General features: G+C 40.9%; 1 protein-coding gene across 4 annotated transcripts in view; it reads left to right on the top strand.

The window, feature by feature from the left end:
• The window catches only part of uvssa (UV-stimulated scaffold protein A), a 65,740-nt gene that overhangs the window by 36,723 nt on the left and 3,043 nt on the right, over positions 1 to 25,974 (top strand). For all 4 annotated transcript variants that reach the window (XM_030062025.1, XM_030062022.1, XM_030062023.1 and 1 more), the window contains exons 9-13: positions 7,532 to 7,646; positions 15,907 to 16,111; positions 16,678 to 16,851; positions 17,636 to 17,819; positions 20,066 to 20,177. In XM_030062025.1, coding sequence (XP_029917885.1) covers positions 7,532 to 7,646; positions 15,907 to 16,111; positions 16,678 to 16,851; positions 17,636 to 17,819; positions 20,066 to 20,177 — 790 coding nt within the window. The remainder of the gene's footprint in view (positions 1 to 7,531; positions 7,647 to 15,906; positions 16,112 to 16,677; positions 16,852 to 17,635; positions 17,820 to 20,065; positions 20,178 to 25,974) is intronic.

Here is a 25,974-nt window from a genome sequence, read left to right as displayed (position 1 = left end):
TCTTGTTATAATGACACATAGCCCTGTTTTACTTGAACTATCACCTCTACTTTGTTTGGTGATTCTCCATTTCTTCAGTTTCAGTTAAAGAATCCGTTTTTATCTTCTCTGGGGCCTAAAAGTTACTGTGTGATTTTTCTCCCTTCATCTCTTGCAGAGAATAAACCAAAGCTCTGTTAAAATGCAAAGCAGCCCCCCATGCAGTCATGAGGGGAATGGAGGCTATATTTTAGCTGTGCTCCCTGTCAGCAAAATGTTTCTGCAGGAAAGCTAATTCTACTGTGAGACTTAGAGCTCTGCCAGGCCGGCCGACAGGCCTCGATGCTATCAGGGCTGAATTAAGGTGAATTAGAGACAAAGAGCGAGGAAGAGGGGGAAAAGGGATGATGTTAGGGCAGGATTTTCCTAGAGCCAGGTGATCACTTCTTAGTCGTAGGTCGTTGATCAGGACAGAATAAACCTGCCAGGATTAAAGTAGACAAGCAGAAAAACCTATACAGACTATATCTGTGTGTGTGTGTGTGTGCATGTGCATGTGCGTGTGTTGCCTCCATTATACTTGTAGCTAGTTGAGAATGAGTAAGTGTTGCAGCGTAGTGGAATAATGGAGAAAGTTTGGCTTGGTGTTTAAAGCATTCCACTTTTATTTAGCTGCGTTCTTTCAGGTTTTCTCTGGGAAATAAATAAGCTCAACTAAAGCCTCTGGATCTTCAGGTTGGTGCCGTGTGAAATCTTTTTTTAGATTAAAAGGAGAATTTGTAGAGATAACAGCTTGGTTTTATCAGAGTCAGGGGAATTTTACGTTGTTATTTTTACTATCTGCAACAATACTTTTTGACACAGAATTCACTTATTTTAATGCAGTACTGTTTGTGGTAATTTCTTAGTTTACCCATTCAGAAACAATGCTGTTTTAGAAATGGGTAAAACTAGAGTATGCTGTATGTAGTTTCTTATTTCAGAAGAAACACAATGGCAGAATTTTCTTGTTATTATTCTTTCAGTTAATAATGGATACTTGGTGTTGGTTTAACCATGTAATTATGACCAACACACATACACTCACTCTGATGACCCTCTCTTTGTATTTGTTTCTCTCCATTAGAACTAATTAGGCTCTAATTTTTAATTGGCTAATTGAATAGTGAGTGTTGTAATATGAACTGTTTTAATCGGTCTGAACGTCTGCTGAGTCCAGAGGTAGGATTGTGTGTGTTTGTGAGTGTGTGTGTTCAGGGTTATGACACAGATGACTGACTGTCTTATGACTCAATTATCATCTCACCCTTTATCTGAGTGTTTGTGCGCATGCTTGAGTGTGTTTCAGTAATCATCATCAAAGGACTTCTCAATTATACACTGATTCTAACATTCTGATTCTAACATCCATATTCTTTATCAACAGTAACACACACACACACACACACTCTCTCTCACACACACACACACACACACACACACACACACACACATACATGCATACGCATGCGTACACACACACACACACACACACACACACACACACACACACACACACACACACACAAATATAGGTATTACATGGTAATGAAAAAGAGGCCCTTGGGAATAAGAGGATAGTGTTAGCGTTAGGTTTTACTGCTGCTAATAAAGCTAATCACTATCATTATGATGCCACTAGACTGGTGTGTGTGTGTTTAAGCTATAGCCAACTGTTCAGGCACACACACACGCGCACACAAAAAACTGTTATGGAAATGACCCCTGTGTGTATAGGAGTGTTGTGTTCTGCATTGTAGCCCAGCCAATGGTTAACTACCTCACCAGGAAATTAAAAACCATAAATTCTGCTTAGTGCTGATAGCAGCTCATCACATGCACACACACACACACACACACACACACACACACACACACAGTGCATTATCACCATCATCATCATCTCTTCCTCCCCCAAGTAGGGAAGATCACACCGAGAAGGAAAATAGAGGAATAAAAAAAACAGACAGCACACATCCGTGAGATGACATTGGAAAGTGTAGTTTGGTTACTGTTGACCCTTTGCAACCAGAGCAAATTCACTTGATTTTGCATAAATATGGGGAGAGGATAATGAGCAAATTAGCCAGAAAGGACCCATATATTACCAAGGAACTGGTAACAAATTACAAGAAAATGACCAAGAAATTAGCAGAAAAATATCAAGAAAATTGTCTGAAAAATTGAAAAAAACAAAAACAACAACAACAACAACAAAAAAAAACAAAACCTAGTATATTGCTGGGCAACGACCATATTAAAAAACGGTTGTTTTGACCTCAGTTCTGTGAACAGTGGCGGTAGTGGACAGATGTATGCAGTTAAATAGCACCGATGTATTCTCACCATCAGAACAGAATGTGACACTGTTTTGATGATACAGTTCTGCTGCAATGGTGGTTTGACTACTTCCTTGTTCTGATGGTTACATGCTGCCTAACATCTTCATCTACACTCTTAGAAATAAAAGTGCTAACTAGAACCATATAAGGTTCTTCGGCTTGTCCTCATAGGAAAACGCTTTTTGGTGCCTGGTAGAACCTTTTATAAAGGTTACATCTGGAACCCTTTTGGAGGGTTCTACCTAGAACCCAACATAAAAGGGTTATACCTAGAACCGTCTGTGAAAGGTTCCACCCAAAAACCCCCATGAGAGGTTGTACAGAGAACCCTTACTGGAGGTTCCATCCAGAACCTTTCCACCTTTTAAGGGTTTCATCTAGATCCCATCCAGGGAGTTCCATCAAAAACCCTTTCATATTTCAAGAGTTTCACCAGTAACCCTCTTCTGAGGGTTCTATGAAGAACTATATTGCATTCTACAGATCAGGCAAAACAATTATTGCATTACTTTATTGTGGTTGTTTACAATGTTGAGATTGAGGACACATTCAAACAATTTTAATGAGAATTTTGTTTTATTTAAAAATCTTGGAACAATGATGGATAAGGGGAGAAGACTCCCTGAGGACAGCCCAACAGAAGAGGAGAGGCTTTGTAGGTCCGAGGGGAAAACAAGTCAAAAGTGAGCATAGGTCCTGTGGAATCAGCAACATGATGATAGGACTCAGGCCAGACACATCATACTGTAATCATGCATCATAATCACATCATGTAATCTCCAGCAATGGTGACATGGCAGAGAGAGAAGATAAAAGCATTAATCCAAGGAACACTTACACTGCACCAGATGAAGCAGTTAACTATCTACAAACAATAAAATAATGCATGGTCCAATGAGAGCAATCAGCATATGGGCACATACAGCACTAATGGTGACAGTGGAATAGAATCAGATGAAAGTGAGGGAACCCCACAGTTTCCACATTAACCCTCCTGTTATGTTCAAATTTACTAACATCTTTTATGTTTGGGGTCAATTTGACCTCAATTACATGAAGAACTCTTCCTTCCAAAATGGGTTCTCTGGATCAAAATGGTTCTTACCAGAACCTTTAGTGTTACAAAGAACCCTTGAAAAACGCTTTCTTCTTTTGGAACCCTTATTTCTAAGAGTGTACGCTTGCCCCCTTCATCCGGTGAGCGCTTTCTGAATTTGTTCAGTATTAACTGAACTGAACTGAACTATTTTTGATGCTATTTTCCACTAATTTCTTTAAAGGATAATTGTGGCCACATTGAATGTCAAGCCAGTTTTCCAGCAGGCCTTCTCTCCCTTGTAAAAAATGCTCTGAATTTTATTCATGCCATGCTGTTTTCAGAGAAAAGTTATCATGTCCTTACCTCCTCATTTGACTAAATGCTAATCAAATTTGTGAGATGCAGACAATGAATGTATGGCAATGAATTCATCTACAAACGTTTGTAATGTCTAACCCAATAAAGCATAATAAAATGTTTATTAATGAGAAGTGAACATTTTTAATGAATTATATTAATTTTCCACAGATCTCAGGGTAAACATCCAGACTGCATGCACATGAATATGCACGCATGCTTACCCTGCATGTGCATACACACCACTGTTGTTCTTAATCAAAGTCTTAGAGTGGGTAAAACAGATGAGTTAGTGTCACGTACAGGTTACGATTTAGGAGGAACAGTTTAAATTCTTACCAGGAAATGGCAAAGTGAATCTTGTGAAACGTGTTGGAATTAATTTATATTTTTTTCTTAGTTATACTAATTAGCGGTGTCAAATTATCGTGTTAATTGAGAGTTAATTAATTACAGTCATATTTAGCGCGTTATGTTTTTTAATCGAGTTAATCTAATTTTTAATCTCTAACTTTACTTTTTGTGTTTGGGCTTGTTTAGCATAAGCTGATAGGCTCCTATTGTCAGGCCCGAACTGTACATCGGGAGATTTCCCGAAGCGCCGGCCTGTCACTGGCCCGGTGGCCTGCCCGTCTTTTTTTTTTTTTTTTTTTTTTTTTTAAACAGGTCACCGGGCAGGCCAATCAGCTGTCGGTCCGGTCCGGCTGGCCTCACCAGTCTGATCTTTTTTTTTTTTTTTTTTTTTTTTTTTTTTAAGTCAGAGAGACAGGCCAGGCCAATCAGAGGCCAGCAACCTGTGAAGAGGTCAAGACATGATTGGTTTGTTTTGATTAACACCCGCCCCAACAGTCCAAGTCCGTTGTAAACAGGCAGCGCATGTTGAGGAGGGGGTGTCGCGACTCGTGTGTGTGTGTCTGACTGTGGAGGAGAGGAGAGGAGGTGGAAGAAAAGGTTACGTGATCGAAGTTAATACATTACCGTATTTATCCGAATATAAGACGATATTTTTTCCATTGAAAATACCCTGAAAAAACGCCCTCGTCTAATATTGGGGGTCTAAGCAAATACACATGTATTGTGCATATGTAAACCAGTAGGTAGGCTCGCCCGATGCCGCGATTACCGGCGAATGGCCGCATTGCGCAGTCATTGCAGCCGCGTATGAACAAAAATTGATATGGCAGTAGGCTAGGCTATGTGTGCGCCGCTCACCTGTCAGATCCGGCAGACCAGACCCGGTGCCGCGGCCGGCTCGCCTGATGCCGACCGGTGGCTTTTTTATTCAAACAAGATTTTGTCCATATAATTTTTTTTTTTTTTTTTTCCCAAAAAAGGGTCTTGAGAAAGAGGGGTCGTCCCCCCGACCCACATCGGACTGATCTGCTACAATAATGTAATGAATTTAAAGGGAAATACCTCAAGTTGAGGGCTTTTCTCAGCAATTTTAGGTAAGATTAAAAAAGAGATTAATTAGATCAATTAATTACAGATCATAATTAATTAATATCTCAATTTTTTTAATCTCTTGACACCACTAATACTAATATTGTTCATGTGAAGCAGAACCAGCCATTTTGACTTGCTCCTGTTGGGGACGCATCGCGAAGCATAAAGTTACACGTGCAGGAGCTTGGCTGTTCACATCAATGTTTTTGTCCATCTTACTTCTTAATAAATACAAATTAAATTTACTCACAGCATGAGTACACTGTGTGTAAACTCCTGTCTTTTTCCTAATATGACATTTCGTACTCCGTGACATTATATTAATTCAGGTGATTATGAGATGATGTGCTTTCCATTTCCATATTATTGGAATTGAAAATACAAATGTCAGTGCATATGCTTTCTAGTTTTTGATGCATGAGGTGGTAGTTTGTAGTACTTAATCTGGAAATAAATAAAGCAAGAGCAAATTGTTTTGGGAGCTAACCCTTCTAAAATCTCCTATCATTTACCTTTGTACTCTAGTCACTACAGATTGCAAACATCTTGCAATCACCTCTTTGTCCACCCACATTCTAAGCAGCTCCCTTATTTCCATGTCTGTTCAATTTGACATTTTCCCTTTTTTTTAAATGTATTTTTTCCCGGTTTATTTTTCCCTCTTATGTGTGCGTGTTACCACATGTACATGTAGCCTGAGTGGTGCAGAATTGGCTTAACTGATTAACTGGCATTTCAACACTGCCATTCACACAATTCCTATGACAACAAATTAATAGATGAGGTAGACTGCATGTATGAAAGGGGCCATAGTAAAATCTACTTGGGTTAGTGGATGTGCGCTGATGTCTCAGACTTCTTGAATTCTGAGATCACCAACAAGGAATCAGCTGTAGTTCAGTGAAGGGAATGAAGGAGTCATTTAAAGTAAAACAATATGGACTGACATCAGTCATTTTGTGGTCAAAGTAGTCATGCAATCTTCCTGTAATCATTATTGATTGCTGGATACTTGCTGGATGCTTTGAGTTTGATGATGTGTAACAAAACTTTTATAGCCTGAAATTACATTTAAAAAAACAAAGTTTACCATTTAACCTCCCCACCCACCTGGAGTTCTTGCACAGTCTAAGCTCCCTGTACTGGTCCTCAGTTATGACAGTGGGTAGCAGATACCTTGATAGGGATATAATGGTTTACAAAGTTCCCAGTTCAGTTCGATACAGTACAGAGGTGTCACGGTTTGGTATGTTTTTGATACAGCAAACAAACAAACAAACAAACAAACAAAAAAAAAAAACAGAAGAATGGTGGAGCTAAACCTGACCCATCTTCTGGGGTGTCTTCACTGCAGCAAATAAAACAAAGTCAGTAACATTGTAAGTATGGTCTATTTGATGATCATGATGACTATGGCAGTAACTTCCCTGTAGCTTTATGGAGCCCCTGACGTCTAGTGGTCTGCGATCAGAACAACTTCAGCTTCCAACAATTCATTCTCTATTTTGTTTTTGGTTTTTTGTACAAAGCAGGAATTATGGTCTGGCTGGTGAAGGAACAGTGTACCGGGGCTCAGTGACACTAAGCATGCTGTGAAAGCCAGTACCAATTGCCGTGGTGATTTCTTTTGCCCTGTTTGAATCAGCTGCAATCAGCTGTGCATTCCAAAATTCTGCAAAATTCTCTGTGGTGGCTTCTCTTCTTCTGGTGCAGAGTGACACAGGAGGTGCAGAGGTTACTGGATGTTTCTAGATGTTGATAACATGAAAAATGCACATGGTAACCGTAATTTGAAAAGTATTGTCCTTGTGCACGTGGTAGTAAACTGAGTACTCAGTAGTATGTGCATTTTAGTTTCACAAAGTATCACATGTAAAGTGATGTTAAACCCTCTTTGAATGGATTAAGGCAGTTATTTTTAAGAATGTTAGCTGGATGGAACTCCACCTCCATCCAGACAGTGTCCAGTACTCAGTAACTATGAGAGGATGATAGCATTCCAACTGTCCTGCATAACTGCAAATGGATAAGTGAAATCATACCAAATTTTTTAAATGGCTGAACTGTCCCTTTGAAATGTCATGGCAGACACAGCTACTGGGTGGATGGATTTTGGGGTTGTTGGAGGTTTGCTGTCAATTGTGTTATCACTTAAACTCTTACTTAGTTTGAAGCAGCAACCAGTCTCAGAAAAACACAAAAGTACTTTTGTGTAACCAGCTTGAACATGTGAAGAGTGATTTAAGGTGTCGATTATTCTCACAACTGCAGCATCAGGCTTCCTCACCTAAAAACCTTCAAAAGTTCTACCTTCCTTCCTTTTCCTCAGATGAAGGCTTATGCAGATGAAGAGCCTGACAATGACGATGACGATGATTTTGAGGAGGTTCCAGAGAAAGAGGGATTTGAGCCGCTTATTCCAGATCATCTGCGTGAGGAGTATGGTTAGTTCAGTTCAGTACACACACACACACACACACACACACACACACACACCTTACAAACACAGATACACGTGCATAAATATTGAAGTTAAATAACCAATTAAGACATGCTGCTGCCCTAATCCTTTAAGATCAGCACACACTTAATGCACACAATTCAAAGAAACAGCCCTTAGCAGGTGGTAGTGTGAAGGTAAACAGAGGACTTAGGTTGGAGTATTTACACAAGTATGGTTGAGGAGTATATGTGGAGGTGGGGGTGGGGGTGGGGGGTCATCCAGAGAAGGTTTATTTTTGTATCCTAGGTCTAGACATACAGACCCATAAAATAAAGGGAGTGCCATGTACTTCCCCAGCTTCAGTTATCGTGGGCTGATGGAGTTTTATTTACCCTTTCAAACCTCATTTCTTTCAGAAACATTATATATATTTCAAATTAAAGTACCATCAAATTACCGCAAAAACTAAAATATTTCTTTGAAAACCACACACACACACACACAAAATGTGTGTGTGTGTGTGTGTGTGTGTGTGTGTGTGTGTGTGTGACAATAATTTACTCAACAATTATGAATGCATTTTTGTCTGTGCTGATTTTAAAGAGCTAGCCTGGTTGCAGTCCGGTGAATGCATATTCACTGGAAAAAAATTCAAACGATTCCGGTGTTGCCCAATTCAAGTACAATTTCTTGGTTGAAAAATTAACTGGCGTCCATTTACCTTTGCCATGAGAATCTCTACTATATATGGGTGTCTGTATGCTTCCATCATCGACACAGGCTGCATTGGTCATGTATGGATTGTGTCCAGCATGTAAGCAGCAGGACACATTATAGGTCAAATGTTTAAGATCATTAACCAACCAACTGCTGATGTTATTGCTCTGTCAGCCACACAGCAACTTGTTTTTTTTTTGTTTTTTTTTTTTTCTTCTGGCCGACAGATGGAATTTGAATGGTGTTAGTATCATTATCTACAGCCATGCTGGATCCTGTGGGTGCTCCAGGCAACAGCACACTAAAATTATTATTGGCAGTGCTCTGTCAGCCATATCTAGCATGTTCTCTCTGTCCTCATCGAGTCACATCTTTACCACTGTGTATTTGAGTGCATGCGCCCGCACGTGCCTGTGTGTATGCGTATGCGTGACTTTGTGTGTTGACTAATAACACCATAAGAGAACAAGTTGTTGGCGGTTATTTTTGCCAGGTCAGCCATGTTGCTATGTCTTTGTCGTGCCCCCTGGCAAGTATTCACATCAGCCTCCTATGTCTTGATATTCAGTCTGAGCTTCTTCTCTACCTGTAAGGCCATTCCTCTCTCTTTCCACCTCCCGCCATTACTAATCAATTAGACGCTAATGTAATTAGATTGTATCAGATGTGACCAAAACAGCTTTGTGTGTGTGTGTCTGGGTGATTAGTGGGCTACGTAATGATCTCCAGGGGCCATGCCAAATTAACAATGCAACCTCTTTAATGAGCCCCTATTAGCCCTGCACCAAGATTTACACCACACACATGCACACACACACTCAGACATTCACACATTAACATACACACACACACACACACACACCTGCATGCCTGCCTGCCAGATCTGTAAAAAAAAAAAAAAAAAATGCTCCTGTGTAGTGTGCTTCATTGTTATCCATACATAACATTCATATACACATCAGTATTTGTCTAGCTGTAACACTTTGTTCAACATTTAGGTCACCAAAAATACATAGTTGAATATTAGTTTGCTGCAATCACTGTTATCTGTCTAACTATTTAGAGGTTGACTGTGAGCTTGGTGTAGACTAGACATTAGACAGTAAAAAAAAAAAAAAAAAAATTCTCCAGCTCATTAACATATGGTTTTGTTCTCATCCTCTACTAACAGTTATGTTTTCATCAAATCCACATGCACTTCAATAAAGTATAAGTCATTGTGGCTCCACACACCTTTTTCACCCAGACAGAAGTAAGACAGCTGAAACAATATCTGCAATTATAAACAGCTTCATAATTATGATATGAAAATGATCAGTAGAGAGCAGGAAGTGATGAAATTTTTTTTGTTTGTTTGTTTGTTTTTAATGTCAGTAATCTGGTTTTGCCATCGGAAATTTCACTACACACCAAACTTTCAAATAGACCACAGACTGAACCGTTTTGATCATGAAAACCTGTATTTATGTATGTAACTAGCTTATACATAGCTATATTTAGTGTCCCAAGACATCTTGGACAAAGGATAGCTGCGAGGCAGTAGTCTGATATAGTCAGACCTTTCTTCTTACCTCGTTAGTGTTGGCTAGTAAAACAGTGTTTTATATACAGCTCAATTAAGCAGTCTGTTCTTCTTTGTGGTTCTAGGTCTGATTATGGATGGGTTTTGGTTTAAAAATCTGTTTAGATTTAGGCTAACGTCAGGGATATGCATCAAAGGGCTTCCAACATCTTTGGTAGGTAATGAGTGCAAACTGTAAACATCATCACTTCTGATAGAAACATATTTCTATAGGTATACACGGCATCACTGCAGGTAAAAATGTCATTGTCACAGGTAAGAAAAAAAATCACCTCTGCAGATAGAAATAGCAAGGCAGGGGACAACATCAAAAACAATGTGAGAAACAATGCCATTTTTCACTTCAAATAAGGGGAGGACTCCAAACAAGCCTTTGAGGCTTACGTTCTCTCCTGCACTGTAAATACTCTTTCTGTACAATTGAATGAACTTGTTACTTCATTATTGTGCAGGTAAACTAAACTAAACTAAGGAATATCACTGCTGTTTGAAATGTATCACCGCATTTAGTGAACCACCTAGAAATACTCAGAAAATCCCATAATGGTTCTGTTCATTCAATTTCCACGGTAGAAACATCATCACTTAGGCCTTTTCGACCAACAAGAACTGGCTCTGGTCTGGTTGGCCATTCTGAGCATTTCAACCAAAAATAAATTGGTTTAGAACCTTAAAAGCTGAACCAAACAGTAGCTAGACCTAAAGTGGCAACCTTGTTGACAGAAAAAGTAGGTAGATATTGTACTGTAGAGAAAGATGGAGACAGTAGAGAAAGCGAATTGTGCAGGGGTCTGCCAAAGGAAACAAATATCACTTTCAATTTGGACATCTCCTGAATGTCCTACTACTAGGGACTAATAAAAAAGGTTAATTTCATGTCAAAATTGCTGAAGACTTGGTTATGGCTGGGCTTGCTAGAACTCAACACCAAATTTTCACCAAGCTAAAAAAAAAAAAAAAAATCATGTGTATAGGAATTCGAAAAGGGACATAGTAAAAAGTGACATTGGGCCAATCCTGCCCCCTAAAAATTCTGTTCTCACACAAGTAAACTGCATTCTCAATTATGTTTCAAGGGGAACATATTTTGCTCTAACCTACAATAATATTTGAAATCACTTTGACTGAAGTCCACGCTAGGGAGAGAGGGAGGAGAGTGGTCCCTCTAAATGTAAATAACAATACAGTTTAGTTGTATGAAAATATAATGTTGAGGACATTGTTCACTGTATAGGGTAATATAGGGTATTATTATATTATAGTATTATTATACTCCTTGACAGCATGCTGGATCACAGACCAGCAAACCAGCAGACTGGAGTGCTGAATTCAGCCATGCCAGTGACCATGACACAGTGGTGGTCCCACTCTAGATAGCACCTTGGTTCCAAGAATCCTCAATAGAGCCAGTTGAAGAACCAAAACTGTTCTGGTCAAAAAGAGGTAAGTATGTATCTAGGCATCATCACTGCAAGTGGAAACATCATCAACACTGGCAAAAATGACTCATGTAGGACAGAGATGTCAACACCACCAATGCAGGCAGAAACATTGTCACTGCTGGCAGAAACATACCTGACCCATATTCCTTTGATTTTGCTTAAGTCACTTTAATTTTATTTGATGCTGTTTCTCTGAAAATTCAGTTCTGCTGGCTATTTTTCCCTTGCAAATGGGATGCTTCATCCCAGTAGGATTGCCTTGTTAAAATAAGGGTTAAAAAAAAACATCATCCTGTTGTCATACCACTCCTTGTCACATCAGTTATCCTCTTTTTCAGTCTCTCTTCTCCCCAAATTGTCTTTCTATTCCTATCTACCTTTTCTTCCCAAACTTATCATATATCTACACTTCCTCTCCTTATTCTTTCCTTTTAATTTCCTCCACACTATCCATTCATACTGAGAAATCATGGTCTCTTCCTTTATTCCTTGCCCCTATCTATATCTTTTTCTCTTGTTCTCTTTTCTCTCCTCTGTCCTGTGTTGTTCTGATTATCAGTCCTTTTATCCCTCTCTTTGCTGTCAGGACACTATCTCTCTCTTTCTCAAATTAACATTTTAATTACAGGCCCTGCTTAACCCTGGAAAATCAATATCTCTATCCACCTTTCCTCTCTGTCAATCTCTCTCTCTCTCTCTCTCTCTCTCTCTCTCTCTCTCTCTCTCTCTCTCTTTCACTGTCTCTCTCTCTCTCTCTCCCTCTCTCTCTTTCTCTCTCTCTTTCACTGTCTCTCTCTCTCGGTCTCTCTCCCCCTCTCTTTCTCTCAAACACCATTTCCCACTTTTTCTGTCTTTCCTTCTCTAAACCCCTCCTCCACCCCAATTTCTTCCCATTGATTTGTCCTTCTTAACATCCACAACATCCAGACAAATCTCTTCCATTTGGCTCCATCTAAAGAGTAGATTCAGTCAGTATTTCACCATTTAAAAAGGAGAGAGTAGGAGAGAGGGATGGATGGAAGGAGGAGGGGGTAAAAGAAGTTTGGGGTGAGATTTGGATCACTGGCAGCGTCTTGACTGGTGGGGGGGGGGCGGTGCTAGGTGCTAGTTCTGCTAGTTCTTCAATAATTTAACTTAAGTTCAATTTGTGTAGCCAAATTTTAAGCGTACTGATAATGAAAACAGTTTACAGTTGTCCGTCGCTATAACGTGGTTCACCTAGTGCAATTTTGCATGTTTTTTTTTTTTTTTTTTTTTTTTTTTTTTTTTTAAACAGCGCATTGTGTTCTGCGTCCTGATTGGCTAAGGGACTGTAGACCATTGTCTATCAATCTCCTCCGTGCCGTGTCTCCTGTACAGTACAGAATGCGTTAATTCTATAATACTGGACTTATTTTTCTACGAAGGTTTGAACTTTGATAGACAGTGAGAAAATGTTAATGCCTGTCTGAGAAAAGTGTATCAAGTGTGTAGTGAGGGGTTTTACAGCCTTAAAACATCTAGAATAATTGTAAAAAATAAAGCTGACTACTTTGCAGATTTCGCCTATTGCGGGTTATTTTTAGAACGTAACCCCCGCGATAAACGAGGGACCACTGTACTTAAGATGCTTTATAGGGCACAGAGCCCGATCTCTTTGAATGGCAAGTTGCCTTTAACATTCTGTTATCATGTCATGTCATTTGCTGTTCATATATGTACACTGTCAAACCTTAAACAACACACAGTCATACACTTCTTCCACATGATTTTAGTGCTCCTGAAAATCAACATGTTTCACTCAAAGAGGCTCGCACGCTGAATTAGCCATACAGCAAGATTACGACATGATGGTTTACAGTAGCCCATGTCATTGCCATGTTAACGGTTAACAGTTAATAGTCATTCAAGCACATAGTTGAGGCAAAGAGATAGTTTTACAAAGGCATGCAGTTAAGTTTTTAACTGTATTAATTGGGCAGTGTTGAGTAGTTTAACAGTGGTCTTGTCTGGGCTTGCAGCGCTGTTGTCTGTTGTATCTGTTGTGAATATCAATGTTTTGTACCTATGCAGAATCTGAATGTGTGATTAGTGTGTACACTGACATGCCACCACTTTTAGTGTTGTAGCATTTCTTGTTGTAAAATGACTGCATTCCCAATCTCATTTAATAATCACATTATTCAATCAATTATTTCAGTCAAGTCCAGTCAGTATCAAAAACACCTTAAAATGGCTTGAAGTTTGCTTTTTGAAACCTGCAGACATCCTCTACCATTGTCTCATACAAAAATATGTAATTTGCATGGTGTATAGATAAGAAAAAAATATACAGCTACAGAGTTTGGGCATCCTTTTCAGAGGATACCACTTCAATATAAAGTTTGGACTGTCATACTTGGTAGCAGGGAACAGTATTGAGTGGAGAGCCCAGTGGACATGGAGAAACTTGGGCTAGACGACAGTTTTGTAACTGCAATATGTGGGATCAGCATGTTGGCAGCTGCTGGCTTACTGCCTCCCTCTGATCTCACTAGCTCCATGGGCACATGGAGGTTTTTTAAGTCCAGTTAAATCCTCAGAGACTCTGGCTGACCCTGTGTCTGACCACACACACACACACACACACACACACACACACACACACACACACACACACATAAAAACACACTCAGCACTAATACAGACATGTATTCATCTTGGAACATGTATTGGTAAAGCGTTCTCTCTTTATGCATGTTTGCATTGTAATGTTATCACTATTCTGTCTGTTTATTTGTCTGTTTGTTTGTTAGCAGGATATCTAAGTTATAAACGGATCTGTACAAAAGTTTTGGACAGGTTAGTCATGGGTCAGGAAAGAGCTGATTAACCTTTTGTGCTGATTAGTCAAAAGGGGGCGTTGCCAATCATGGATGGACTGGGAGCCCTTTTAAGGCCAGGAATCAGTCATGAAACCTAAGTTATAGAACAGTATGAATTGAAACTGCTCTACTAAACATTTGTGCAGCACATCCCTTAAATTATTTTCTTGATGTCCTTTTTCTCCGCCACATTTATGGTTTCACAGCTTTCATTTGCTATTTTGAACAGGCAACTTTTGAGAGATTTATTTCAGTCAAGTCCAGTCAGTATCAAAAACACCTTAAAATGGCTTGAAGTTTGCTTTTTGAAACCTGCAGACATCCTCTACCATTGTCTCATACAAAAATATGTAATTTTCATGGTGTAAGCGAGTCTGGTCAGAGGTATAGCCTATCACAACAATAGCCGCCTGACACTGTTGGCCGTTGCGCTAGACTTTTTCCCTTTCTTTTTCTTTTTCTTTTGCTTCTTCTTTGTCTTGTGGCCCGGCCCATTGGCCCACCGGGGAAATCCCAGGTTTCCACGTATGCCAGTCCGCCGTTGTTGCCAGTCATAAAAGGCATATAACTTCCCAACAGTTTCACATAACTTTGATTGACCTTTCATGCCGACTGGCTGAAAGAGAGTGTGGCGATGGGTGTGGCCTATCACAAAATGGTGCAGAACTCGTGGAGCAAGGAAGAGATGGTAATTTTTTTTTTTTTTTTTTTTTTTTGCACAGATTGGCCAAAGGGGGGTGTGGCAGTCTCATTAAAAGCCATGTAATTTCCAAATAGATTCATGCAACACAGTGAAATTTTGTGGAAAGGTTGGTCATGACGTGCTTGTACGATACACCATCTGTCACTGCCACAGCAACTGCTAGAACAAGGAGTGGGAATCGCAAGTAAGTCATGATACAACAATATTACAGTATATTGTCCACAGTAGATATATTACATATCTTTTTTGGAAATCCTGTGGGTCACAGGGATCCTGTAGTCACAGGATACATGGTATTGGGATGGCACAGGAGTAGTTTTGTGGGAGTGGGATGGAACATGAGTGAAAAACAGTAGATGTCACCTTCTAGTCCACAGTTGATGAGGGTATACAATGGTATCACCATACAGGCAAAAAGGTTAACAGAAAATATTCCCTACATCAACCACACACACATAACTTTTTAATGTTTGAATTTATTAAACAAAAAACATTACCATCAATTAAAGCATGAAAACTAACAATTAACAAAATTTTAATTTGGTCAGATATGTGATGTGGAAAGGGCATATCTTGACAACTGCCTAGCACTGGCAGAAGTAGGCACTCTATGGAGAGCCGTCTTTCTAGTGATAGGAATTATGGCTCTTTCACTGGAATTGGTTCCTATGGCTCATTCTTTTCGAAGAGCCATTCAAAAGTCTGTCTCTTTTGAATGATGGGGGGTGGGACCTAGGCTTGGGCTGATTGCCGATGCATGGTAAAATTTGGCTGTCAACCAGACATTGTGGCAGATGGATCAAGGAGATTTCCCACCCCGATGAGGTATATCAGTAATGAAATGATCAGTTCCCAGTCAAAGACAGTATAGTAGTTTACCACGTCAGGTCACTTTTGTTGGGACATTTAGAAACAAAACTCAGTGGAGGACATCTAATAGGGTAAAACACTAATTTCATCTTTGTTTTTGGCAGGTTTGGAACCCTCTTCTTCCACATCTGTTGCACTTACTGATAAGAAGCCTCCATCCAAGAGACCTGTAGCCCCTGCTCCTCAGTCATCCTCATCATCCTCCTCCAGGCGGCTGAAACGGCTTATAGAAGAGGAGCAGGATCCGACCTCTGCAGCTGCCACACTGCACCTCCTCAAACAGCGCCTTTGTCAGCCCACAACCTCCAGGTACACCTCTTTTCACCTCCTCTCTTCACATAAATGATCAAATATCAGATAAACACATTTGATACATTACCACGTACCACTGGATTTTTCCAATTTTGTATTACAGAGGCAAATCCTAAAGTATGTTAGGACAGGAACATTAACCTTGGAGCTGTAAATGTGTAATGACTTTTTTCCCGAATAAGGTCTTAACCCTAATTACCATGGTTACCAAACAGTTAATATAGGATATGGTTGGAGGTTAGGAAGTTTCTGTAATATGACCCAAGAATCCTTTCACTACCCAATACAGAATGAAATTCGATTTTTAATAGTGGTGGTCCAGTGGTTCCAGTTTTTTTTTTCATGTATTTCCGCCTAATCTTGGGCAGAGATAAATTAATGTATCTGTAGCATCGTCAACATTTTTTCAGATGCCGTGTGGTGATTGATCTTCCCACATTGCACCCAGTTGTTATACCCACGGCTACGTCATTTTGACCTCACCCATGCTCATTGGTTACATTTGGCTTCCATGTGAACCAAGTATAACTTTCTCTGTTCCTCCAACTCTCTCTTGGCCCCAGCGCCACCTCCCCCTCTCAGCAGCCCTGCCTCGGGCCCAGTACTTCGACGGTTTCTGGTCCCAGTACGTCTGTTTCCAGTTCAGACAAGAGAGCTCTGGAAGCCCCAGTCGTTCCGTTTGGTTTGGACCTGTACTACTGGGGCCAAGATCAGCCCAGTGCTGGCAAGATCATCAAGTAACATGCTCACAAACACTCACACAAATAGTCACTGGTAGACACAATGACAAACACAAGTTCAGTCAGGTGTGTGTGTTATTATCACTAGGTTTTAGTTATATCAGGAGTATGGCTGGCCAATATGTCCTATAAATGATATCACGATATCTGTAGGCTATATAACACAATATATGTCTTCACATTCTGAAGTCTGCCCTAAAGCACTTCATAAATATTCAATCAATTATTATTCAAACTAGTAATACTGAAAGCTTGATTAAGCCTTCCATTGACTGTTAGATGTTTGAGCTTCCAGCGGTTCAGCGGTTATAGTTCTAACCATCTAACTTCTCCTAAAACACCTCTCGTTTAAAAAAAAAAAAAAAAAAAAATTCCAAGACTTGTATTTCCAATACACATGATACATTGCATAAATAAGACAGTTTCAGAGCAGCTGAGGTTTATTTTTTCACTTTGACAGAGCTAGGCCAATGACTCCTATGGACTTCAAGTCTTTATGCTAAGCTAATTTGAAATGCTACCCGTAGTTACTGAACCAGTCGAGGTATGAAGGTGAAAATGGCATAGATCATAGATCATCATCATCTCATCATAATCTCAGTTTGGAAAAGTCAGAAAAAGGCAGTTTTGCCCAAAATGTGGAGTATTCCTTGAAACTTTAAGGTATTTTCAATCAGAAATAGGCTGATTTTGACGCACTGTGTCTTTATTCTTTAAATTGTTCCTAATTCAGTTCTAGCTAGCTGTGAGTGTGTCATTATTTATGTTGTTTTTTTTCCAGGTCGGCATCTCAGCATCAGTTCTGGGTTCCCTGTGAGATGGAGGAAGAAGTGGAAAATGAAGAGTTGTCAGCAGAGGGCAGGAGCAGATACATCTCATTTCCAGGAACCTTCACTCCTGTCAGCCATTACTGCAGAGCACCTCTAGCCAATGGAACACTGTGTCAGAGACAGGACAGGGTCAAGGTAACACCGTAAACACTATGCTTAGACTGAATCCTTACTTGAACTAAATCTAACGAGACATTTTGATCAAATTCCACAGTAGTATGCATTGGTGTGTGTGTGTTAAAATTGAGATTAATCGGGGCACCCCAGTGGCTTACCTGGTAGAGCATGCACCATGAATCAAGTCCTTACCAGAGTGGTAGGCTATTTTCAATACTTAAAGGACAAGTTCACTATTTTGCAACCAGGGTTCTACCTACAGATTATCTGGCATCATTCTCAGATGTAGAGACTACAGATGTAGAGTTTTGGGAAATTTGGCAGTTGTCAACGTTTAGGGTAAAGATCACTAAAACCATGCTTATGCATATGGGGACCAATAGCCAGCATTTCAGTCAAATATTACACTATTTCTGATTTCTGATGCCTCCAAAGATGCCTCCATTGCCTCCATCTCATCCCCCGGTCCTCAGTGTGTAAAGGCCTTTAAGCCTCAGGAAATTTGAAGACATCCAAGCTTTAATAGCACATAGACACGCCTAAAGGTTTGTCAGTGCTTGAAGATCTGAGTATTGTCAATATAAGTGGAGACTAATGTTATAACTGTGAATAATATCACCCAGAGGAAGCATGTAGATGGAGAATAGCAGAAGGCCACAGACTGACCCCTGAGGAACACCATAGTCAAGCTCTCTGTACTCAGAGGTCACATTACTGTAGTGGACACACTGCTTTCTGTCTGAGAGATAAGATTCAAACCAAGAGAGTGCCAGGCCATGAATACCAATTAGATCTTCCAAGTGCTTTAACAATATGGTGTGATCAACTGTGTCAAATGCTGCACAAGTAAGATAAGTGTAGAGGTAGCACTAGCGCCCATCACTAGTAAGAAATTGTTTGTCACTCTAGAAAGCATGGTTTCAGTAGAATGACAACACCTGAAGCCTGACTTAAACACTTAAAACAGACTGTTAGAAGACATATGGTTAAGATTCTGAGCAGCTACAATTTTTTTTTAGTATTTTTTAGAGAAACAGGAGATTTGATATTGTCCTGTAATTATAGGATAGTATCAAATATGGTTAAAGGGTTGATTAATCTCCAGAGCAATGATGGAATATGCACAAGCAGGGTAATTTGACAGGCTAGTTTGAATAACATCTTTGATTGAGTCCATTATTGTGTGAAAAACTTGTGTGAACAGGCCCGTTTCCACCGCCAGAACTTTGGGGTAATTTTACGGGGCCGTGGCCGTGGCCGTTGTCGCGTGTCTCCACCACCAGAACTACCCCGAAGGAGAGAGTTCAGGAACCTTTACAGGGGCTAAAAAACGGCCCTGCCTCGGGGTAGAGACTCTGAGCGGCCCCGAAAAAACTCCTGGGTTTACTCACAGCGTGATGTGATGTCAACAGAAAGCAGGCGTCCCTAGCAACACGGGCAACACTACCAAGCTAACGCTAACGTGCTACCTAACGTTAACAACACACTTTTTAGCCGGCATTTTAGGGGCGCTAACGTCCACTTTAGCGGACATTAGCTAACGCTAACAACACACTTTTTAGCCGCCATTTTTAGGGCTGCTAACGTTAGCTTTAGCGGATGTTAGCTAACGCTAACAACAGGCTTTTTTAACAACAGGCATTTTGATGCCCCGGTCATGGTCGCACAACCGCCCGGTAACTTTACAGGAACCTTCCTCCTCCTCTGCCCTCTCAGTGGAGACACGGCAGGTGAGAGGGCCGAGTGAGAGGACGTTCCTGTAGCAGCTCCTGCCCCCCAAATACTACCAGGAACATTCTGGTGGAAACGGGCCTAAAGAGTGGAACCAGTGAGAACTACAACTACATTGAGTTGTTTCAAAACAGAGGACACGCCAGCAAGTGACCTCTTGAAAGGCAGAAATCTGAGTATCTGGCTAAGTATCAGTGTAGTCTTTGGTATTGATCAAAAACTCTAGTAATTCCACATACCTTTGATGATGTAGGGCACTACAATATTATTTAAATTTGCCTCCTACTGTAATTTGGGAATTGGCCTAGCCAAAACAAACATGGAGTGGAGTGAGGACACCATTTTCTCCAGAATGGAGAAAAGGAGAAAATTCTTGCTTATTGTCTGTCTTAGTTGAGAGATGATGCAAGAGAAGGTTAACAATGTATTTGCATGCACCCATTTTGAGAAATTTTCTAATAGCCTTGGCATAGAAAGCCCCAGTCTTACAGATATACACTGATATGCAGTCCTTGTGTGTGTGTTTTGGACAGTGTCCTTTCCATGGACCAATCATTCCTCGCGACCAGGAAGGTCGACCCAGTAGGCAGGAGGACCGACTGAGGGAGGAGAAGGAGAAGAGAAGGAGGATGGAGGAGCAGCCTGGTCAGATCACACACACACACACACACGTGCACGCGCACGCACGCGTCCCTGAAATGCCCAAAAGTTTTTTCAGTCCATGTGAGGGAAGACAAGGATTGATTTGTTAAAAAACAGTTGTAGTGATGGTATAGGAAACTGGTGATGATGACAGACGGAGGAGGACTGAGATGCCATTGTATCACTTCATTTTACCCTGACTGTATTTGTGAACCAGTCTGATCTGCATTCATACTGGCCATTATTAGCTTTTCTGAACTAAGTTCTAGTACTGTTTTAACTGAATCCCTGTCCAGAAACCATCCCTGAGGGTTAGCAGCTGAGATTAGAACTGAAAAGGAATCAGAGTGGGCCGCACCACTTCTTCAGGTACAAACTCTAATCAGTTTATCAGTCCAAGCTTCATCAGTATGAATGCAGATCGGACTGTTTCACAAATACAGGCAGGGTAAAATGAAGTGATGCAATGGTATCTCAGTCCTCCTCCGTCTGTCTGATGGTGTACGTGCTAACAACCATCTGCTGAACTAGTCTATATAATCAATAATACAGCCAAATTTCCATTGCTAACATGTGCACCCATCTTTTTTGTGTTGTTGGCCTAGAACCTGTCCTTAAAGCACAAAGAAATCGCCTCTCTAGGGGTGATCAAAAGGCATTCTGGGAAAGGTAGGAAATCCCATCCCTGCCTTAAGCAGAAGTAAAGTAGGCAGGTTGAGGGAAAATGGGTGCACCAAAATCGAATAATGGCATGTAATCACAAAATAGCTCCTGGAATTCATTGAACATCCCAGTTTTAAGGAGTATCTGATGGTGGGCTTTACCTTTTCCCGCATCAATAGAATGTTTCATCAGAGCTCAGTGTATTGTCCAGTTGCAATGATGCTGTGAAGGAGAAAAGCAAAGTCAAAGAAGCTGTCTGATATTAGTCCATTTTAGACAATATCACACTGGTTAGGAGTGTGTGTGTGTGTGTGTGTGTGTGTGTGTGTGTGTGTGTGTCAGAGAGAGAGAGAAGGAGAGAGAGTGAGTCACCAATCTGCAGGATGTCCACTAGCTGCCTGCAGTGTCTTGTTAACCACCAGCTATCAGTGTGTGTATATGTGTGTGTGTGGCTACTGCATGCTGTCCAGTGAGTTGTGAAATAGCATCTTTTGTTACTAACTACACTATCGATCCACTAGTCAATCTCACACCTAGCCACCTAACACACACACACACACACACACACACACATCTAAGCAGACACCATCCTCAATGGCTGCTTTTTAGATTTGCTCTCTCTCTCTCTCTCTCTCTCTCTCTCTCTGTGTGTGTGTGTCACAGTGGGAGGGACAGTGGCTGGTGCAGGTTGATTTTCCTTCAGATTGTTACTGTTCACACACACATAGACACATATTGCATATATATTGAGGTTAAACGGCCAGAAAATGTCCAGACACAGTGGCAACAGAGCAGGTTGCTGACATGGCTGCTTCTGGACACTAAGTGGACACATCTTCAAGCTACATCAAGCAATATTACAGTTGTTGGGTTTTTTGTTGTTGTTGTTGTTGTTTTTACAGTAAACCTTTGGCAATTTGAGAGTCGTCGCAATGGGTCTTCTTTCCACCAACACTTTGTAGCCAGCCTGTTGTTATTGCCTGGTTTGAGCTTTCTAAATTTCTGTATCGGCCCTAATAAGCTCCTCCTCACCCGCTCTTCACCCCTTTAACTTCAAATTGCACATCCTACAGATAAATGCATGCAAATTTCAGTGCCTCTGTTTCTGCAGTCAGCAGTGAAGCCACAGATCAAGTTCATTCAAAGCAGCTTATTTGACAACAGAAGGTCTGCATCTTCACTACATTTTCAAATTGGAGGTCAGAGACAAGATAATCCAAGTAATCCAACAAGATCCTTGCAAGAGTGAAATTTATCCCCCATTTCATAAACACATTTTTCATCTTTACTCTCATTTTTGTGAACTCTGAACCTGAAGCAGACACAAAAGAGACACACAGGCAGGATATCCTTTGTGTCAGCTGATGTAATCGGATGGTGGTTATTTCTAAAGGCTGAATTATGCTTCTGTGTAAGAAGAGCGTACGAGGGTTGTGCGAAGCTTACGGGGGTTGTGCGACCGCCGCAGAGCCTTGCCGCACGCCTCCCAAAAATTGTAACTCCGCGGACCCTCCGCAGCCCCACAAGAGCTGTGATTGGTCCGCCGAAGGACATCATTTCCGGCATTTCGTTGCAACTGGCATCACATCCTGTTGTTGTGCCGGCCGGCAGCGCCGTTTTTAAAACAACTGTTGTGTCTCGACTCGTCGGTTGTGTTTGAAAACTTTGGAGAGTGCTGGATCTCGCGGAAGAACGCCTGGTCGAAGAGGTGCGCAAGTACCCGCACCTATACAACTCGTCCTCTCGCCATTACCAAGATGTACAGAAGAGCAGCGACCATATGTCACAGGGTCTACGTTGGTGGGAGGAGAATTGCTCAGTGTGTTTTGCAGAGGTGTGTTGGACACACACGTGCTGCGTAGGAAATGCGTGCTTGGCACAACCCCCGTACACGGAGGCATAATCCGGCCTTAAGAATGTTAGCCAGGGGGATATTCACCTCAAGGGCTGGAGGCTAACAGTTAGCATGTGGAGCATCCAGCCAGTATCCAGCACTCAGTAACATTGAGAGGAAGAAAGCACCACTACTGTCCAAAAAGTCGAGCAAAACAATGAGTGAAAGATCAGCGTACAGTGACCTGCAGCTACGCAGAGAGAGAGAGAGAGAGAGAGAGACAGCAGCAGTGGTCAAGCGAGCTGGACAGAGATCAGGCTTGTTAGCCTGATAGCCTCAGTCGTCAGATTAGCCACAGACAGACTCACACACCCACTTATACACAGACAGACACAAACAAACACATGAGATAAAAAGTGCTAAAGTTATTGGTGTGAAACCTGCAGATACCTTGCATATGTAACAGGATGGCATGGAGTCCACACAGCTGTCTGGCTTCAGTGAACTGTTTCTGTAACTGATGCTTTCACTACACCCTTACTTGGGTCTTTGCACATGCATCCACTCTCTCTCCCTCTCTCTCTCACACACACACACACACACACACACACACACAGAGTGGCTATGTGCAGTGGTGGTGTGTAGGTGAAAGACGCTGCAACAAACCAAAGAGCCCAGATGTCGTAGTGGGTGTGTGTGTGGGCTGCCCCCTGCCCCGACATGCACACATGCTCAGACCCCAGCTGGAAGGGCTAAGAGGTGTTGACAGAGAAAAGAGCCCTGCTGCAACACTGATTTCATTTAGTAGATGATCCCCCTACCACCCCCCCTCCCCCCCACCCCCCTCTCTGTTTGAAAAATTGAGCAAAGGAGATGACCTAAACCACTCTAAGATAACAAAGTCAAAGAAATGGTAGACACTCACACATAACCCATACACACACGTGTGTGTGTGCTCATAGTGTAAATGGAGCCGCTCCCCCTAAGCATTAATGATTCCTCTAAATACTCCAGCTGCTTTTCAGTTACCACTTTGTGTGTGTGTGTGTGTGTGTGTGTGTGTGTGTGTGTGTGTGTGTGTGTGTGTGTGTGTGTGTGTGTGTGTGTGATAGTTGAAAGTCCAGTCAGACACACAGGGTCAAAACAGCTGATTAATAACCACACACACACACACACACACACACACACACACATACACAGAGGTCAGTGTTTTGACAATGGTGAGAGAGCAGCTTCATTCCCGTCAGAATCACAATGTAATTACTTTGCATTAGTGGCGGTTTATCTCTAGTACTGCTGCAGTACATCATTAGATAGAGCTGTCTTTTCATTTAGGATGTAATTACTCTGCCTTACAGCCTGTTCTACTTTATTACCTAAAATTATGACATTACACTTTTTCATTAACACAAGAATTACATCGTAATTACTCCTTATTGCACTCTGCTTGCTGCTTAGATTATAGTCTGTTAAACTGTGCATTATGAGCTATATCAGCCACAATTGCTTCATTACACTTTTCATTAACAGCACCTCTTTTTAAAACTGCAAGCTGAAATTGATTTGGACAAATTTATTTGGACATTTAAAGCTGCACTGATAGTTTGAAATTGTCGGGAAACGAAACTTAATAACTAACATTAATCGGAAATCCTCAGGCAGTGTCAGTAAAGCAGTCTGTGATGCCTTGTTTTTTGGCATTTCTGCTTTATTACATAGGCGCAGTAAGAGAGGCAGAAAAAAATGTCAACGGTAGAACTATTTTCTTGTGCCGGTCCTCACTTACAACAGTGGCTGGCAGGTGCCTGAAATGTATTTGAAGCCTGTGCCATAGAGGGGAGCGGAAGAAAATTAAGAACCTAGATACAAGTTTACTAGTCAGTGATGTTTTAGTACTGTGGCAAAAGTTGCTATTTTTGTCCTCCAACATGCATACATGTTCAGTGAAGAAAGCAAACTATTGCAAAGTCAAGCAATCTACGTCCATCTTTGTACTTGCTACTGCTCGGCTGGTGCAGAGAGATACAGAAGAGCACTGAAAAGCCAGGGGAAATGCTAGGTGGACACAAGCCTGAAGGCAGTTACTTTTAAGAGTGTTAGGTGGGGCAAAGTGCATCACAGCTGTAGTTTTACATACAAAACTTTGCAAAATTTCAGTGTGGCCCCTGTTTTTTCATTTTCCATCATGCCAATGAATTCCAACCAAAATATCATGACTTTCCTGATAATAGAGCTATTCATGTTTTGCTTGCCAGGGTGCAGCTGTACTCTGCAGTCCTCTCGGCAATTGGTTCTCAAATGGGGTATGCTGGAGTACTGCAGGGGGGAGATGAGGATTTTTTTTTGAAAATATTCATTTAAAAAATATCAGTCATGCATAATTCCTAAAATAATTAGCATATGCTATAATAAGTTCAATAAAAAATGTAAATGTAAGTTTGATAAAGCACATTTTATATTCAGTTTTCCCTCTGGATTTCATAAAGGTGTTAAATGTGTGTGTTTGTGGTTTAAATCTGCTGCCGTGGTCGTCGAACGAGGATTTTGTTCACTCTGACAAGGAGAAAACAAAACAGAGAGAAAAAACAAACACAGAAACAAGATGTCCTCAGAATCAGGTTGTTGTTTTTCACATATTGTGAAGTATGTCTGTATGTCTGTTTCAGGGTACTGGGCTTCTAGGAATGTTTGACAGGAATATTGCAGAATACATTTTACAACTTGTTTTAGGGCCGCACAGTTATGGCAAAAGTTTAAATCATGATTATTGTGGTCAATTTTGTATGATAGTGTGCTAGGATCAATGTAGGGAGAAAAAAAAATACTCAGCAGGGGGAGGGAGGTCATTTTCCGAGAAAAAAACTAAAAAACTAGATTAAATTCTTGAGAGAGAAAAAAAAGAGAAAAAATAGAAAATTCTGAGGTTATAAAGAAAACAAATTTGCGAGAAAAAACTCAGAAATTCAGAGATTGGATTTAGAAGAAAGAAATCCTGGTGATTTGAGCCCAGGATCACAGTCTTGCCAAGACGTTGCCATGACTTGGGCTGATTCAGAAGAAAACAGTAGTGTGATTCTGGGCTCAAATCAGCACCATTTCTTTGTTCCTAAATCCTATGGCAAGGTAGAATTTGGTGAGGTGATCAGCTGCAGGCCTGATACACGGCAAGTGCCAGCACATTGAAATATATAATTAGACTGGAGTCTTTGAAACTAAAGTGGTTCCACACCACTTTTTTATAATACAAGCACCTTTGTTCTTATGTTTGATGTGTGTTAGTTTTGCTCATTTAGGCCTGTAGCT

This window comes from Myripristis murdjan, chromosome 10 (genome assembly GCF_902150065.1).
Source record: "Myripristis murdjan chromosome 10, fMyrMur1.1, whole genome shotgun sequence".
Lineage (NCBI taxonomy): Eukaryota > Metazoa > Chordata > Actinopteri > Holocentriformes > Holocentridae > Myripristis > Myripristis murdjan.
The sequence above is the reverse complement of the archived record's forward strand: the minus strand, read 5'-3'. Positions and strand labels throughout refer to the sequence as shown.